We start from the raw sequence: 16,708 nt of genomic DNA on the forward strand, positions 1-16,708 counted from the left end.
CTGCTGCTGTTTTCAACGGGAAGCAAAAGGCCCCAAAGACACAATTCAGAGATATTTAAGTAATAAACCAGGTAGATCTAGCCCTAGATATTTGACAGAGAGAGAGGGATCACAAAGGAAATAAAATTTCAAGGACTCCTTGGCGGAGTAGCGGCTAACTAAATTAAAAACATTACACTATTTCTTGCAGAAATTCCACTGAAGGTAAAATCCTGTTGACCTCAAATCATCTCGAAATTTCACTGGGACGCCGAGTCAATAATTTTCCCCAGGTTAGGATGCTGCCTTTATGTTGCTTAGCTGAACTACCCCTAAAAGCAGCTCACAGAACAGCTGAAGTTGGAAGGGACATCCACAGATTGTCTAGTTCAACACCCCCTGCTCTAAGCAGATGAACTACAGCAGGTTACTCTGGGCCAGGGGCAGTCAGGTTTTGACTGTCTCCAAGGATGGAGGCTCCACAGCCTCTCTGTTCAGCCTCTTCCAGTGTCTGACCATCCTCACAGTAAAGAAGCTTTTTTTTCTTATGTTTAAGTGGAATTTTCTGTATTTCAACTTGTACCCACTGCCTCTTGTCCTTTCACTGGGCACTTAGAGTCTGACTCCATCTTTATTCCCTCTACTCAGGTACCAAAGAGTAACTCCCGATCAGTGTCAACCTGATATAACCACTGGACAATCTATTACTGCTGAAACCCTGTTAGTACTATATCACATCATGCAAGACAAGAGCTATGCCTGGAAAGGGGAAGGCAAGCCTGGCAAGTGGCAGCTGCAGGTACTCAGCCACACACAGTCAAAGTAAGAAGGTCCAGTAGATCACCACCTCTGTATCCATCAGTCATGTTCTGCTCTCTCTCTTAGTCCATCTGTGTCAGAGAAGAAAACTCTCATATGCTTGGCAAGCACATCACACTGACTGCAACTCAGCAAAGACAAGACTGCAGAAAAACTTTAAAAAAATGAAATAAAAAAACCCAACACACTTACGATTTCCTTGGAAATATCAGGTTTATCAGGAGATTTGAGACTTCTGCTTCCCTGTTTTAGGTAGAGGTTTCACCACATGACTCATGCACTGTGAATGTTAAAGGGGAGCTTTCTCCACTCCTATTTGAAAAGAATTCCCAAGAGAAATTTGTCCCAAATTGTTTTGCTTAATTAGAAGGAAAACACATCTACCTTTTCAACAGTATGAATAGAAGTCACTACTCTCAGCTAATATTTCATTCCCTGCTCCTTCTGTTTTGATAAACCTACCAGCTGGCCACAGTCTTCCAAGGTAAACACAGCCTTAATTTCTACTGTACAAGGCCAAAAAAAATTCCATCTTTCCTGTTATGTGCTGTAGAGAAATGAAATGGGACACTGCTGCTGTTTCACTTTCCTGTGCAGGACATCCCTTCATGAAACAAAACTGCTCACAGCAGTACCTTCAAGACTCAAAGAGATCAGTCTGCCACAGAGAACTGCTTTCAACCTTCCTTTGGCTTGATAGGTTAGGTAAGGATAGCTTCGCTATTACTTTACTTCTTCCCTTAGTGAACACAAATTGTGATGCTTTGCTGTAACTGGCAATTGTCATTCACCCCAGAAATGGTGGCAATTCTTAAGCACTGCATTTATAGTGTGTGTAAAACAATCCCTTAGCTTGGGCAGGTGCTACATGAATATAAAATACAATACAGTCACCCATGACATTTAGAAGCAATAGTTAACTAGAGCCTGGACTTCAACATCAAATAGATTCCAAGGAGAAAAGTTCACATTGCAAAATTTGGGAGTGGATATCAAGCAGAGCTCATAAGCATTTACATCAAAGATTTGGTTTCGTCCTATCCTTATTAAACAGAACCTGCCTTCACTGAACTCGCCAGCTCTTACTGCAGCCAAACCTTTGCCATGGATATTTTAAAGCAAAGTATTTCAACACAGAAACTGCAGCTTCCAAACAATGTCTGTTTTAATGAATGCCTACTAGCCTCCGAATAAGTACTGTGTTTCTTCTAGCAATAACGTATGTATGACTATATCAGAATTAACCAGGATCAGTTTCTGCTTGCTTTTGCAATCAGAATATATTCTGCTTGTGGTCCAATACATTTCACATCAAGCCAAATTAATTCCAGAATAGATCGAAATTTAGTTGCACCAGATATGTATCTGGCCCCTTTTGCAAAAGCAGAATGAAGCAGTTCTAGAGAGAGTAAAAGGAAGTGATTGATTATAAGCACCTCAAGAATTTAGCATGTATACAACCTGTCCTGACAGAGCCCTGCAATACACAACAAAAAATTAGCTGAAGAAACGCTGCTTGCAGTCCCCTAATGATAATTTTAAGTGCAGCAGCCAACTTTTTTATACAGAGGACTGTTTCCCAGACTTGCCCAACCTTAACCAATTACTCTCACAATAGCATTGAATAGGATATTTAGAATGTCAGCCCAATTGTTCTAACTTGCCCCCTCTGCCATGCCCCAATTTTTGACAGGTTTGTTCCTCTATTGCTATAGTGACTGCCATCCCTAATGCTTGTGATCAAAGTCATGTTTTAGAGGTCACCTCCATTTGAAACAAGGGACATTTTTGTGTGAGCAGGGGAGAGGGGGGCAGAGAGAGAGAGAGAAGGGGCTGTGTGATAGGGGAGATTCCCTCCTTTCTCAGTGTTGTAGTCTCCCTTCCATTTCATCCTGCTCCTAATCCTAGGACCCGCTTTTAATTCCCTAACCCCCTCTCCTACTCCCAAGCATTCTATGCAAGTTTTCATCTTAAAGGATTCTGGGGACTATGATCTATTGACTGGAAATTTTTTGCAGCTTTCAGCCTGGGGTGATTCTCCCAAACACGTAACTGGAAGGACCCTACCCTGTAAAATTCACTCACTAAGCCTAGCAAGTCATCAGCTACAGCCATTGAGGTATCACACACACAGTCTTACACTTGCCACTTATGCACAATTACCACCATCCTGAACCCTCTCCTACAAGAGCCACAATCACCTTAAACAGATCATCCGACTACAACAAAATTTTTCTCATCTGTAATTTTCAATCACCACAGCCTCTCTGGTGGAAGGTGCAGTGCAAAGAAAGCTTAGGCATGCTCAGGTGTTTATACTGTTGCCTAAGACAGTTTTGAAGTAACGTTCCAGAGAGTAAAAGGTTTGCTTGCAAGAGATACATTAATATTCCAGAATCATTATTTTACTGCAATAGCCCACTTGCCTTTTTTAATTCAGTTGTGTATGAACACTGTCCTGTTCAGAAACTAGAACTCCAAAATATCTTTACACTTAATCAGCCACTATAGCACTGGAACTTCAGTCATGCACATTCTAAAATAAATTATAATAATAAATTGCAGTATCCCACTGTTTGCTTCAGTAAGCTAGAAAATCAATCATGCAAAGGCAAAACAGAGAACATTTCTCTTTAAAATCAAATAGAATTTGGCAAGATTGCCTCAATCATTGGAAAAAGGAACCAGCATTGCATTACTGCCAGAAATCAGTTCTACCAAGCACTGACAACACATAAACACCTACCTTGGGATGCCCGTGCAGCTCTTCACTGTTTGAGAGGGTAGCATTGAAAGGCTCTGTATACTGATTAGGTTCTTTCTTCATCTTTCTCTCTCTCTTTGCTGCCGTAACTCTGAAGAGGCAAAACTGCTGACAAAGTAAAGTTGCCACAAATACCCAGGTGCACCCCTTCATTTTGAAAAGGGAGGGGCCAAGTCAGGAAGGGCACTCTCCAAGCACAAAAACCTTCACCACCAATAATAGGAATAGACACAGACTTCTCTCTAAAAAAATAAAAAATAAAAGGTTAGAACTATTAAAGATGATCCTCTGGGCTATGCAATGTCAAATGAGCAGCATGCATGGATGCGCTGGTTGCTGGAGAGATCTCTGTTCAAGCAGGACACATGGAAATGGTATATGTAAACTTGTTTGAAAATCTGGATTCACTCGAAGAAAGAGGTAAGTCCATTCAGCCTCTTGAAGCTTACATAAATACAAGAGGCCCTGGAAAGTCCTGCCACCCACCTTGAAGTGTCGTGCTCCCCCAGCCCCAATAAGTCTTCAGACTCGTTTAAAATGCACTGAACTATGAAACCTAGAGAAGTCAAATTGCTCAGGGCAACAGTTGCTCAGGCCGGAGCTGACAACACAAACTCATTAGGGGGGTTGTTAGGTTGTTCCTCTTCAACAGGAGACTTCACTTTCTGTCATTTGAAGCATTGTGTTCAGTTCAAAGCAGGCTTGAATACGTTCCATCCATTCTCTCTTAAATGATACTTCCCTTTCCTCAGAGACAAGTCCTCATCCTTTCCTTTCAAGATGCTGGGGAACTGTAACCCAAGTTTGCTACAGCCACTGCTCTTCTGAAGAGGCTGAAAGCATCGCAGCTCAGCCAAGTGCTCAGCCTTCTAAGGAGAAAATAAATTTCTCATATCGTAAAAGTTAAAACAGGGAGAAGCAAAGAATCTGAGGATGTACCTAGGTCCATTAGGAGCAGATAAACTTTTCCCAAGTCTAGCTTCTCTCCCTCTTTAGCTCGGTTTATCTTCACTTTTCTTTAATGAGACGATGAGCAGTAAGTACCGATGCCGCAAACAGCTGTCAGGATGTAGAATCTCGTGTCTTTTTCATCCTCATCTCCCCTCACACTAGCCAAGATTTCAGGTACCTCTGAGTGTAGATCACGTCTGATTTTTCTTGCTGCTCCTTTCCTCAGCTGCACACTGGCAAAACCCTCCTCAGCTTTTGCTTTACCTCAGCAAATAAGTACTTCTTTCCTGAATGAGTTTCCACCAACTTCAAGAAAGGAGAAAAAAAAAAAAAAAAAAAAGAAAAAAAGGAGGAGGGATCACATTCTAATGAGCTGTCAAGCCTATTCTCTTCACATTCCTATTAGACTCACTGATAAGTCGAGCTGGCCCGTGTGCCAGGCAGATTTAAATCAATGCCCGTTCCCTGCTCCCTCCCCTCAGCCCTATTCTGTACCTCCCCTTCATTATCTCAGAGAAATCACCATTTTTCTGGGAAGTTTGTAAAATTGTACATGAGTGTGTGGTAGAGCTAAAAATATGTGGCTTGGAATAGGCACTCAGCATCACACCACACATTGATACATCAGAACTCTTGCTTTATGCTCTAGTTAGCTGTGTTCCATACAACATTTTCCCCTAGCTCTCATTAGAGGCTGGCTCAGTGAGGGCTTTCTGATTTCTTTACAGGAGGGTGGGCTGTTTATTAAAAATAACAGAAAACGAAAGGTTACACATCTCCTACGAGCATTTCATAAGGGAGATCTTGAAGTACTTGGACAGTCTGCAAATCTTAGTCAGTTCCCCACCACAAAGAACAAATATTCCTGTTCTTTCTACAAATACAGATAGTGATGCAAAAATTTACCTGAGATTGTACCATGAGAAAGTTCAAGAATGATAAAAGGTTGAAGATCACGTAATTTGAAGTCCCTTATGCGGTCAGCAAGCAACAGATTTACTTTCTTTTAACAACCCCTTTACCATGCCTTCTGTAATCCAAGTAATAATGCCAGCACAGTTCTTCATTGGACTTTAAAGGCAGCCAGGCTGTATCAGAAGCAACAGCTCTATTATCTATCGCTCAGGGAAACTGAGGCATGAACAATCTGAGCGCAAAATCAAGAAGTAGAATACAGATTTTTTTTTTTAAAGCATCTTTTGAGAGAAATGGAGTTTGGGAAAGAGAAGAGAGTAAGAAGGGAAGTTACACAGAAGCTAAATAGTTAACAGCATATCACCCCTCCCCCAACTAGCTCACATTCCATCAAAACTACGTGGCAGACTTTATTTGTTAATAATATTTAACTTTCTTTGGCGCCTTCTCATACTTAAGCCTCTTTTTTCAGGTTAGTTGTAGACAAGCCATGAATTTGTAAAAGTGCACTTGATGACACATTAATAGGACAATCTGTCATATTGCAGCTAAACAGCTTGACAGATCCGCACACCATGGCAAGAAATGACATTCAGGGCTGGAATGGGGCAATTGCTTTTTTGGTCTGCTGGTGCAGGCTGCATCTGTCTGCCTGCAACATCTCTTTTCCTAACCCAAGAGCCAAATCCCAAGACTAGATCCTCAGATTTGGGGGAAATGAATCCTAACTACATCTGCAATCACACGGCAAAGTTACTTGATGGTCCAGTAGGACAAACTGACTGTAGCTAACTCCCGACTGTGTACTTTTCTCTGCGTTGGGCTGAAACAATGTCAGCATCGTTGTTACCCCGCCTCCAAACTTCAATTCAGCATTTGTATTATCTGTAGAAAATTGCACACCTGGCTGCTGCTGTTCTCACACCCTAGTTGCAGCAGTCCCAAAGCACCTGAGTCTTGACAATGCATGAACATTCAACCCCCGTTTGCAAAAAAATAGGAATAGGCCGATGTTGCACTTAACAGCCCAACAAAGCAAGGATCTCAAAGTTACTGAAAAGACAAATAGTTTCTTCTCTGAGCTCAGCACCATTGCAGCAATAATGGGAATAGTTAAGAATGTAACAATAGCAATTCTGCATGAGGAAAGTTTTGAAGTAGGGAAGATACTGTAAGAAGCCACAATTACATTTCAAAATTGTGTGCAAGAACCCAAATACAGTGTTTGCAAACACTATAAGAAGTGTGTGTAAAGCCGGAGAGGAAACTGAACAGTCAGGCAAGAAACTTGTAATTTGGTCTTTCAATCTCTACTTATACAATTCACCTTTTACTCAAGGTAGACCTTACCTAACCATGCTGCGAGCAATATCCAAAGGGCAAAAGGTCAAAAGCTAGGATTTTCAGAGTTGCCCATTGTAGCTATATTGAACAACTCCTAAGCCTTGGTGCAGAGATAGTGATTTTTTAAGCCAATACAGAAGAAGGCACATTACCATTCACTGACACACGCACCCACCCCTGCTTCATAGCAGATAAAAGTGTAGAGTACTCCTATGATAAATCCCTTAGGTTTAAATCTAAAATTTCCCAGGGCTAATCCAATATAAACTCAACCCACTGTTGAGCGGGTAAACATACAAAAGCTGTTAGAACAAACCTAAACATACCAGCAGACAAAAAGAGCAGCTTTGGGAAGACAGACCAAGAGCTTATGGTCACTTCAATCGCCTTCTGCAAAATCCCCCTGTGGAGCTGCCCGTACCCCACGTTTCACAGAGCCCCTCCGTTCAGCTGTTTCCCGCATTCCCCACCCAGCACAGCCACCCAGCCGCTCGCTCACGACCCACGCGGGATCGCTACGCCATCTCGTGGCAAACCCACAGAAACACCCAGACCTTGGCAAAACAGGGAAACATTTGCTGCTGCGTTTCTCTTGCAGTCGGCTCTTCAGTTACCGAGGTGTGAAATAATGTTGTCAGGGCAAAGCTTTACTGCTAATAAAAGGTTCCTAGTAAACCCTAATAAATCATCCTCATTCGTTGCCCAGAAAAGCCTTTTCAGTAACATGAAATGTGAATCCTTTGAATTCATGTTCAATAGCCTCCCTTTTGTGTGGGTGTGTGTGGGCAATTTTTCAACTGAAAACATGATTTTTCTGCTTTAAGATCTGGCCTTTGCTGGGCAGCAAAAAAAGTATCATCTTGTATACTATTTGTCTTCCCGTGACTGGATGCAATATAAGCACCCAATAGCAACAAATCATTAGCAGAAATTATTCCAAGACATTCAAAAAATACCTTTTGAAACACAGGGCTCAAGGCAGTAACTCTAATTACAAATTATGAGCTTGCTCTTCTGAAGAGAAGACAGCTTGTCACTTGCTGACTGCTTACACATTCAAGGCAAGTTAGAGAATCCATGAGATGGGCAAGCAGCATCTCATTTCTTTGGCCTTCTGTGTATGGGAGAGTTTCCCATTTAATTCTTGGCTAGATAGATACTATCAACACCCGTGATCAGTTTCAAATTGAGTACTTGTGCAGACACACTAGGAGGGTTTTTCCTTACAGAATTTGGCTAGTGTAGGGGCAGAACAATGCCTGTCCTCACAGCAAGAATCCTGCATGACTACATGGATCCAAAATACAGCAACATGGCTATCCTCATCTGACTAGTTCCTTACTAACACAAGCACTAAAAAAACCTGAAGCAAGGCAACTGACATAATGAAAAGCACCAAGTCTAAACAATGGAGTGCAAAAGAACTCCAGGCACAAGAACTGTTGTGAATAAGAAAAAAAGGGCAGAAATACCAGCATTAAGGAAAACGCGTAATTTCATAAAACAGATCAGGACACAGTTCACCTCTGTGTCAGGCAAGCAAAAAAACCTCACTTTCTTCAAGTTATAAAGAAATTGCTATTAGAAACTTCTGTTTTGGACACACACACACAACTGGAATGCCAGGCCAAAATCAAATTCTAAAAGTCACAAGTGAAGACAGCCTCTGAGTAACATTTACTGCTTTACACAGAACTGAAGCTGTCCAGATATCACGAACTAGCTATTCAGTTGCTAAGGAATAGCAGCAGAAAGAAGTCAAACTGTACTCAAACAGCAGCTGCTGAGTTAGTAGCAAGGTTCCAATCCACTTTTTTCTTCAGAGGCACCATCACCGTTGGCAAAAACAGTGGAACAGCAATCTTAGAGTGGCTCCTACATGTCTCAGAGTAGGTACTGAGAACAGCCGCTGCACTACAATGACGTGACGTTTATGTCATTATAGAAATAATACCTCTCTGTAAAGGAACTGCATTATCAAACAAAAGATCTAAAAGAAGTTACTACCTGTAGGTCTTCCTGGAGGTGTTTTACCACAGATATAAGGGATACCAAACTAACCTGAGGAGTAAAAAAAAAAAAAAAAAATCTGGAGGTGGGAGAGATGCAGTTTTGCCATAGTTTTTGTTTTCTAGTCCATATATATGCAGTTGATTTCTTCCCAGTGATTCCTTTCCCAAAAACAGTCCCACAGAAAGTATAATTTTTATCATGAATGTTTATTATGAACAAAGAACTTTACAATGCAGTCATTTCTACTCCTCAGTACATGCTTGAAGTAAGGTAACTTCCGTGACCTTGAAATCTCAGGGGGAGAAAAGTTACGACTACACACAAATCCCGGATTTTAAAAATCAAGAGATCTTTAAAGGCGACCACTGAGATGTCTTTTGATTCAAGCTGCAAAAACTCCCTACCACCTGTGCATAACAATCTTACAGAAATCTTGAAATTGCAGCGTGAAAGTGATGGGCCAGACATTTGTTCCAATATCATATACTGAGGGACAGCTTTTAGTTTTATTACATTAAGTAATGCACCGCTTCAGGGCATGATAATATTTTTGCATGGCAAAGAATGGTTTACTCCATCTAATGACTTTGGTAACAAAAAGATCAGATACTGCATACTATTATAAATGCTTTTAAAAAACACAAAACAGTAAAACTGACACAAAAGGGAATAAATCTTCCGTTACCAAAGGCAAGGAGCAAGGAGATGTATCAAAATCTTGTAAAGCCATAGGTGCAAGGGTTCAGTCAGCTATTGCTCCTAGCTTTCAACAAATGGCACCTGATATGACTGTCAAGTCTTTCTCTGAAACCAGGGTACTGAAGAGAAACAGCAATTGGAAGTTTTGTTTTGATTTTTTAAATACAACCAATCCTCAGAAAAAATGCAGCATGTCCAGGGTTTAACCAAAGCTTTTTTGTTTCCAATTGTGGCACTTACTAAAAACAAGAGACCCACCTTCAAATACCTGGGTGTAGCTTAAGGCCAACTTGTTGTCACATAATAAAATGCCTTTTATTCAACATCTCCAGATTTTACTAGTTCTTTTACCTTGGTTAGGTACATTTCACAAAAGATGCAAACACACCATGCTCAAGGTCTCCTCGTCTTTGTCTTCATTTATGTGGACGAAAAAACTTCCGTAAGATAGGAAGATAAACATAGATAACCAATTATAAGCTTCTGTCTGTAGGCGATGTCAACGGTAATAAAAGGCATTGCGAGAACACAAACATGTTTGAATGATACTAAGCTCTATGAGGCAGAACAGCCTCAGCTACAGGTCCATACGCTTTGAGAAAAAAGTATCGGTCTGACAAGCCATCTTGATAATTCTACCACTGCAGGAAAGACATGACACTCCCCCTTCCTTTCCAGCACACCCCCAGACCGACAGAACGTAATTGTTTCTAGATAGATACAAACTGGTGCTTCTCTTTTTACAAGAGCTGTTTAAGCACATACAAGAGGTAAATGAAAAAATAGTTATAAATAAGATTTGGTAAAACCACAAAATTAAAAAAAAAAAAAATCAAAGATTTATAAATACATTTTAAAATCCAGCCTTTTCCAAATTCTATCCACACACACCCCATCTCCTCCTTCCCTTCCTTGCCTCAGTAAGAACTGCTTTAAGATTTCTTTAGTATAGAGCTGTTCTGCTAATTTTGAAATTCCTACCTATTGCAGAGAATTGGTCACATTTATTGATGCTCTAAGCTGCATGGCTCATGGGTTAACAATACATTTTTGCTTACAATTCAAGATACCAAGGAGAAGCAGAGAGAGAGAAATCTGAAAGGCAAAATAAGAGAGTTTCAAAAAAATTCTTAGATACATGAGGTAATATTTATTTGGGCTCTTCACAATACTTGAAATAAGACTATGCAGTTAGATGCAGAGCTTTTTACCCTGCTATCACCTTTGACAGTTTGTTGCACCATTAACAGTGAGCACGTTCTTCCCCAGTTGACTAGGCATCACTGTCAATTATGAAAGGCACAGTATGTTTGCCTCTGATGAAACAAAGCATTTGGATAAAATTCAGCAGGGGGAGGAAACCAAGCAAACTCAGTTAAAGAAGTAATTTCAGACTTTTGAACTACCCTAGGAGCTGTAGTGTTTATCCACAGTCCTGTAATCTCATAAACAAGCATCAGTATTTCAGTCATCAATCACCTGAAGGGGAACATTGATAAACTTATACCTAAAGCAAAAAGCTTCTAGAATCTCAGATGAATTAGAAGGGTTTGGGTTTTGGCTTTTGTTGGTGGTGGTGGTTTTTTTAAGAGTTTATGCAAATCTTCAAGTAAGCAAGCGGAACTAATTTTAAGGGTTTACTTCAGCTAGTGACACTTCAGATTAATTCAGTTGACTCTGAAGAAGCTGGTTTGTTATTCAGACTCATTTGTCTTTTTATCTTCACACGGGCTACAGCTACTTCATTTACCAGAGCCCAAGAAATCCAGAGAAGATTTTCTGAATACACAATCAACTCTCCATTGGTGTGTGCAGTTTTATTATTTTTTTCCAACAGTGGCACCTTGTGATCAAAATTAAGTATTACAGCTTTCAAATACAACATCTCCCAAAATGGAAATCTGTAAGTGAACAAATCCAAAACAATACTGGATATGGGTATCCCCACTAAAGACTGATTCAAATGCTTTTTCTTGCTAATCATTCCTAAAGGCCGACAACTGCACTTCTTGTAGCCCAAATAAACCTTTAATTACATTGTGACAATTTAGACAACACATTTAACACACGAGGTGTTATTTTCCCACTCATCTAATCACTACTGACTAGATATGCAATGATGTTCATTCTGTTTTAAAAAAGAAACCAGCAATCTTCTGTAGCATCAATGTTTACATTAACCAAACCCTTACCAAGTCCACATGAAATCTCTACTTGAATCATTTCAACACCTGTACAGACTCTTCCCTAATGAAAATAAAATATGATATGCATAAACTGTGAAATTTTAAAAATTGTTCAATGAAGTAAAAAGCCTTATTTGCTTAAGATTTTCAAATTTCAAATAATAGATGGAGAGCTGCTATAAAAATCAAAGCACTAGAAATGTTAACGTCTCATCAATAATGCTTTGACTTGTTTGTGAGCCACTACTAGATAGCAGCAAGGACAAGAGGATCTGTGAGCAGACTTCTTTTAGTTTTCTGACTAACCAAAACTACTCCACTTCCCAAACATAACCCATGAGCCAACCAATGTTTTACCTGCAACTTGGTAAAACAAATATTTACCCCAGTGTCAGAGTCAGATGCCCAAAGAGTCCCACTCATTCTGCAACTACCACTAATTTGGTCTTGGATTTCTTTTATCATCCTCATTCTTGCGCTATGCTTCTCAGTACATACTTGACTGTGTAGGCAAAGGCTGCAAAACCAACTATAACGAACAAGTTCGCCAAAGCTCCGCCTAAAAGTCCATGGTTACGATTGGCCTGTTGGAGACCTGGATGATTGGCAGGTGCCAGTGGTACATGCCCGTTAAGAAGGGGTATTCCATTCTGACCGTAATGTGCTTCCCCATCAGGGACAACATCTGGTAAAGGGAGGGATGGAGGTCTGTTATTGAGCTCTTCTTGTGCTTTCTGTTTTTGTTTAATCTCCTGGAGAAAGAAAAAAGAAAACTGAATAGCTGGAAGTGAAAGCGGTGAAGCTATTGGGAGTTCTGAAAAGATTACAGAACTCAAGTTCTTACATAACTTTAAGAAAAGGATATGGTACACCTCTTTATATTGTAGGTCTTTTAAACTAAATTAACTGCATTATGTGTATTTGTGCAGTCTCCCCAACTTCTTCCAAACTGACCTACTTCAGTAGTTGACACTAACAAATCATTTGGCCAAGTTTTGGTTTAGTTCACATGTACATTTTCCAAGAAGTCTTTTTTCAGAAATGAGAAATTTTTGCATCAAGTGTCTTGCATGTCCAGCTTGTTTTGAACACAAGACATTAAAAAAATGAAGAAAGCAGTCATAGAAGCTTAGAAGGGTTAGGACTGTAATTACATGTTAAAAATCTGCCTGTACTTGGAACACAACAGCAGTTATCTATTATTGTCTTCAGAGTTTCCCCATGATTTAGGTACTGGCAAAACAGTACTGCAGAAAGTATTTCCAATTCTCTGGCATTCTTGTAACTGGTAAGAAAACGGAATTAAAACCTTCAATTCAGATTTATATCTGCGTGAGGAAGAAAGGAAATTGAGATAAAACTTTTATTTCCCCAGAAGGCTGTCCCAAAAGGAGACAGAGAGGCAGAATGGTTTTTAAACTAAAGCTTTGTGAATACCTTTAAGAATAATAATAGATGAATCAAACCTGAAGTTCCCTAAGCACTCACCACTCTGCCCAGAAAGGCCGTTTCTGTCTGTGGACAATGTTTACTTCACTAGCTGGGCTCATATGTTTACAACCTCAGCTTATCTCTAACAAAAACGCCCATCTATCATGCTTCAGAAAACAACTGGAAAAAGGCTCTTCTATATCTTTTCCCTACTCTTCTACAGTATACATTTTTTGTGCAATAATTAAGACTTGCAATTTGGTGAAATTTGTACAACCCAAAACAGTTTGCCTGACAATTTTATGCCTAGAATTCCAAATTACAACGAGCATCAGCATTATAATATTGTAACTCCAGAGTCATGAAACAGAGGCCGTAACAGAAAACTGTTCCCATTCATATGGTATGCAGAAAATTAACTCTCGAAGTCTCAACAGCAGGCTGAAAGAACCGAAGAAGTTACAGGGAAGGAACCATCTTGAGACAGGAGTGAAGGAAGGAGCATCCTTCATTTGTAACAAGCGAGATCTTTTAGAACAAAGTACCATTAGGGGAAATTGGCTAGAGAATCCCACAGGTCTGAATGAAGTGAGATTTTTTTTTTTTCTTTCTTTCTTAAACCTATACCATCTATATAACTGTTGTCTGGCTGAAGGGTAACCATTTTCAGAACCTTACACAAAGCAAATTTCTATATCCTTCAGTTGTTACCTATACACGATGCTATAAACTGTGTATCAACACACCTACAAGGTTAGCGTTGTGCAAGGAAGACACATACCCTAAAAAGATATCACCCATTCTCAGAAGTTAAGCAGGAAGAATATAAGAGTCTCTGATCTTAAAGGAGAATTCAGAAAAAAAATCTAGGATATTGGTGGACCAAGTCTAGATATACAAAGATTAGTCCTACCCAAACTCAGGAAAACACAGTATACAATTCTAAAATATTGGGACCGCAACCACGTCTACTGCATGGGCAGCTCAGTCAAGACTATGATACCAATCCTAAATACACATATTTGATTCTCTGTACAATGGATCTTTGTGCAGCAGAAAAACAATTCCGATTCAAGTTCTAATTTTTACACATAGCAAAAGTGCCTTTTAAAAGGCTTCCAAGATTGACAAAAGTAGCCACTGTCTGGGAAAAGTCCTAAAAAATTAGTTTACAGATCTACACAGAGAAGTTGAAAAACTACAGAAAATCAAATTATTGCACAGATTAATTCCCTTACCTCCACCACTTCAGGGAAGAGCTCACAGAAAACTTTATCTTTTAAATTAAATGCTAAGCTTTGTGCAGCGAGCTGTCTTTTCTGTGGAGGAAAAAAAAAATTATCAGCAGTTGCATATAAACGAAGTTAATATACTTTAATTCAACATCTGACTACTTCCTACAAGAATGGTGCAAACCACTAGCCAACTAGTTTCTAACATTTACACCTTCATACCTGTGAATATTACCCACTACAACACACATTTCTAGACATATGTTCTCCATTCTTCATCTTATGGGATTAGTGTTCTGTACTAGTATGCCTGCTTTGCAGACACTTCAAGAGGAAGCAAGGAAGGAGAAAGAAAGTCCTAACCATACTGTTCAATAAAAGGGATTTGAAGTTCTCTAAGAAATCCTCTCCCCATCCCCACACTACCCTTGATTCATCTGCCCATCATATAGTAGGCAACAACATATTCATCCTGAGATATCAAAATGACAGCTGCTCTTGTTGTTTAACTTTGAGGTCACGTTGAACATTCCCTAAGCTGACAAAAGGTACATCACGCCGTCTGGAGCTTACTGTGAACTCGGACGTCTCTATGCTGCCCAGTGTGGGGCCCTTTTCCACCATAAAACTAAGAAGGCCCGTCAAGATCGTCGAGACTGACCAAGCTGGATTCCACGTATCCGGGTGGAAATCAGTGATTGAAAGACACAACCTTCAAAAGGGTAAGACAGTCAGTGTGTTTTATTTTTGCCATTAAAATTATTACACATTATATATATTGCTAAAATGGTGTTAATTGCTTAAGCGTTAGAAGAAAATCCTTACCTTGTATTACACTTAAACCTTCCATTAGGTGTAATCATATAAATACTAGGAGGTTTAAAAGGAAATTCTCTGGGGAATATTAGTTTCCCATGATAATAGCCACCTGCATTACATAAAGAGATGAATTACTTATTTTGCATGAAGATGAAGTCCTAAGCTGCTACTCAAAACGGGCTAAATAAAACCCTTTACTTGTCTCCTTCTCCCCCTCACACTAAAGAGATCAAGCTCATCATCTTGTGCCTCTAAAATACGGGAATAATGATCCACACCTGCAGTAGATTTACTTTGGAGGCAATTCTCTCACATGCATATTACAAACAGTACTTTCTGTTGTCAAGTCTGCAATACATTTAAGGGAAACCAGCCAAAGTGTATTTAATACAATACAAATGGGCTAGTTTTCCAGAAACAGAGGTAACTGCAAATACAATCATACGAAGAATCCGATTTCAAAAAGCATTTTGTGAGAGGCTCCAGAGGACATTGTGAAATATGTGACTACCACAAATTAACAAGGCTTTTACTTTCCTCACTTTCTCCAGAGAAATTCGTAAAGAGAATATATGTCTCACTAAGCACATTTATGTGGAAACAAAAGGGGATTTTTCAAATTATCTTTGACTGTCACAGACTATCTAAAGTGAGTTACCTGCTCCAAGACCTTTAGCAATTACTTAATATGAAGTTATCTGTCTTCAGTTTAACCTAAATGTGGTTTTGTTAGAATCCTTGATAACAGAAAAATTACTAATAGACAGCGGTACCACTACCTCTTTTCAACAAGCTATCACACAAGTCATGAACAGCTTTGAAACTGCACTAACACTTTTTAGAGCTATTTACAGTAGTTATATTTTGCCCATTCAAACAGGCATGCAATTACTCAGGCATGCCAATCACGACATAAAGTACATGCACGCTTTTGCTACATGCTAACTTTTACCTTCATAGGGAGTCATTTCAGGTCCCCGTACAACATAGTGCCTAAGACAAAGAAGGAAATTTAAACAGTATGAAAGCCATCACACAATCAGACATCAATTTCTCCAGAAAAATGAAGATCAATATCACTTCAGCAAAAGTTTCATACTCCACCTCCCAAAACCAAGATTCCCATACAATCTGTAGGAGTGAGGGAGTCGGACTTGATGACCTGGAAAATCTTGTTCTCTCTGGAAGTGCGTGAACAGTTCATTCTAATTCTTACCATTCAAGGATATTAGATGGGAGGGGCTCTGCACAGATATAAGGCACTGGATCTTTCTTAATTCGAAGGTAGTCTTGTTTAAGTCTCTGTGTTGCTGTCGTTGGTGCTCTCTTATTACTGTTGTTGCTCATCTAGTTTTTAAAAAAAATATATAAACACAATCTCAATACAATCTTAATAGATGCAGAGCTACTATGCTTCATTGAACACAGCTCCAGGTTTTTGCAAAATCTACTTTACAGAGTATTTTTTAAAAATATAAATTAAATTACCATAACTTTTAAGTGGCAAGAAGCATGCAAAATCTTAACCAACTAACATACTCCCAAGAGACTCTGTA

The 16,708-nt window shown here is 39.5% G+C and overlaps 2 protein-coding genes across 2 annotated transcripts in view; both read right to left on the minus strand.

Annotated features, from left to right (window-relative positions):
* FAM132A (family with sequence similarity 132, member A) overlaps positions 1-3,715 on the minus strand; it is a 24,033-nt gene extending 20,318 nt beyond the window's left edge. Inside the window, exon 1 of the mRNA XM_009575095.1 lies at positions 3,545-3,715. Coding sequence (XP_009573390.1) covers positions 3,545-3,715 — 171 coding nt within the window. The remainder of the gene's footprint in view (positions 1-3,544) is intronic.
* An 8,323-nt stretch (positions 3,716-12,038) lies between these two features.
* On the minus strand, positions 12,039-16,499 carry UBE2J2 (ubiquitin-conjugating enzyme E2, J2). The gene is made up of 6 exons (XM_009575096.1): positions 16,369-16,499; positions 16,105-16,145; positions 15,159-15,261; positions 14,907-15,045; positions 14,340-14,420; positions 12,039-12,422 (listed from the first exon to the last, which is right to left on the minus strand). Exons 1-6 carry the CDS (start codon positions 16,497-16,499, stop codon positions 12,138-12,140), a joined length of 780 nt encoding a protein of 259 aa, XP_009573391.1. The 3' UTR covers positions 12,039-12,137.
* Positions 16,500-16,708: the final 209 nt, after the last annotated feature.

Source organism: Fulmarus glacialis, unplaced genomic scaffold (genome assembly GCF_000690835.1).
Source record: "Fulmarus glacialis isolate BGI_N327 unplaced genomic scaffold, ASM69083v1 scaffold5513, whole genome shotgun sequence".
Lineage (NCBI taxonomy): Eukaryota > Metazoa > Chordata > Aves > Procellariiformes > Procellariidae > Fulmarus > Fulmarus glacialis.

Excerpts from the sequence above, each read along its gene's own strand:
- UBE2J2 (XM_009575096.1), bottom strand. The coding sequence starts at position 16,499 with ATGAGCAACAACAGTAATAAGAGAGCACCAACGACAGCAACACAGAGA. Across the intron at positions 14,421-14,906 it reads TAGAGACGTCCGAGTTCACA|AAAAGACAGCTCGCTGCACA; the intron begins GTAAGCTCCAGA and ends TTTCCTCCACAG. Across the intron at positions 12,423-14,339 it reads TCTTCCCTGAAGTGGTGGAG|GAGATTAAACAAAAACAGAA; the intron begins GTAAGGGAATTA and ends TTCTTTCTCCAG.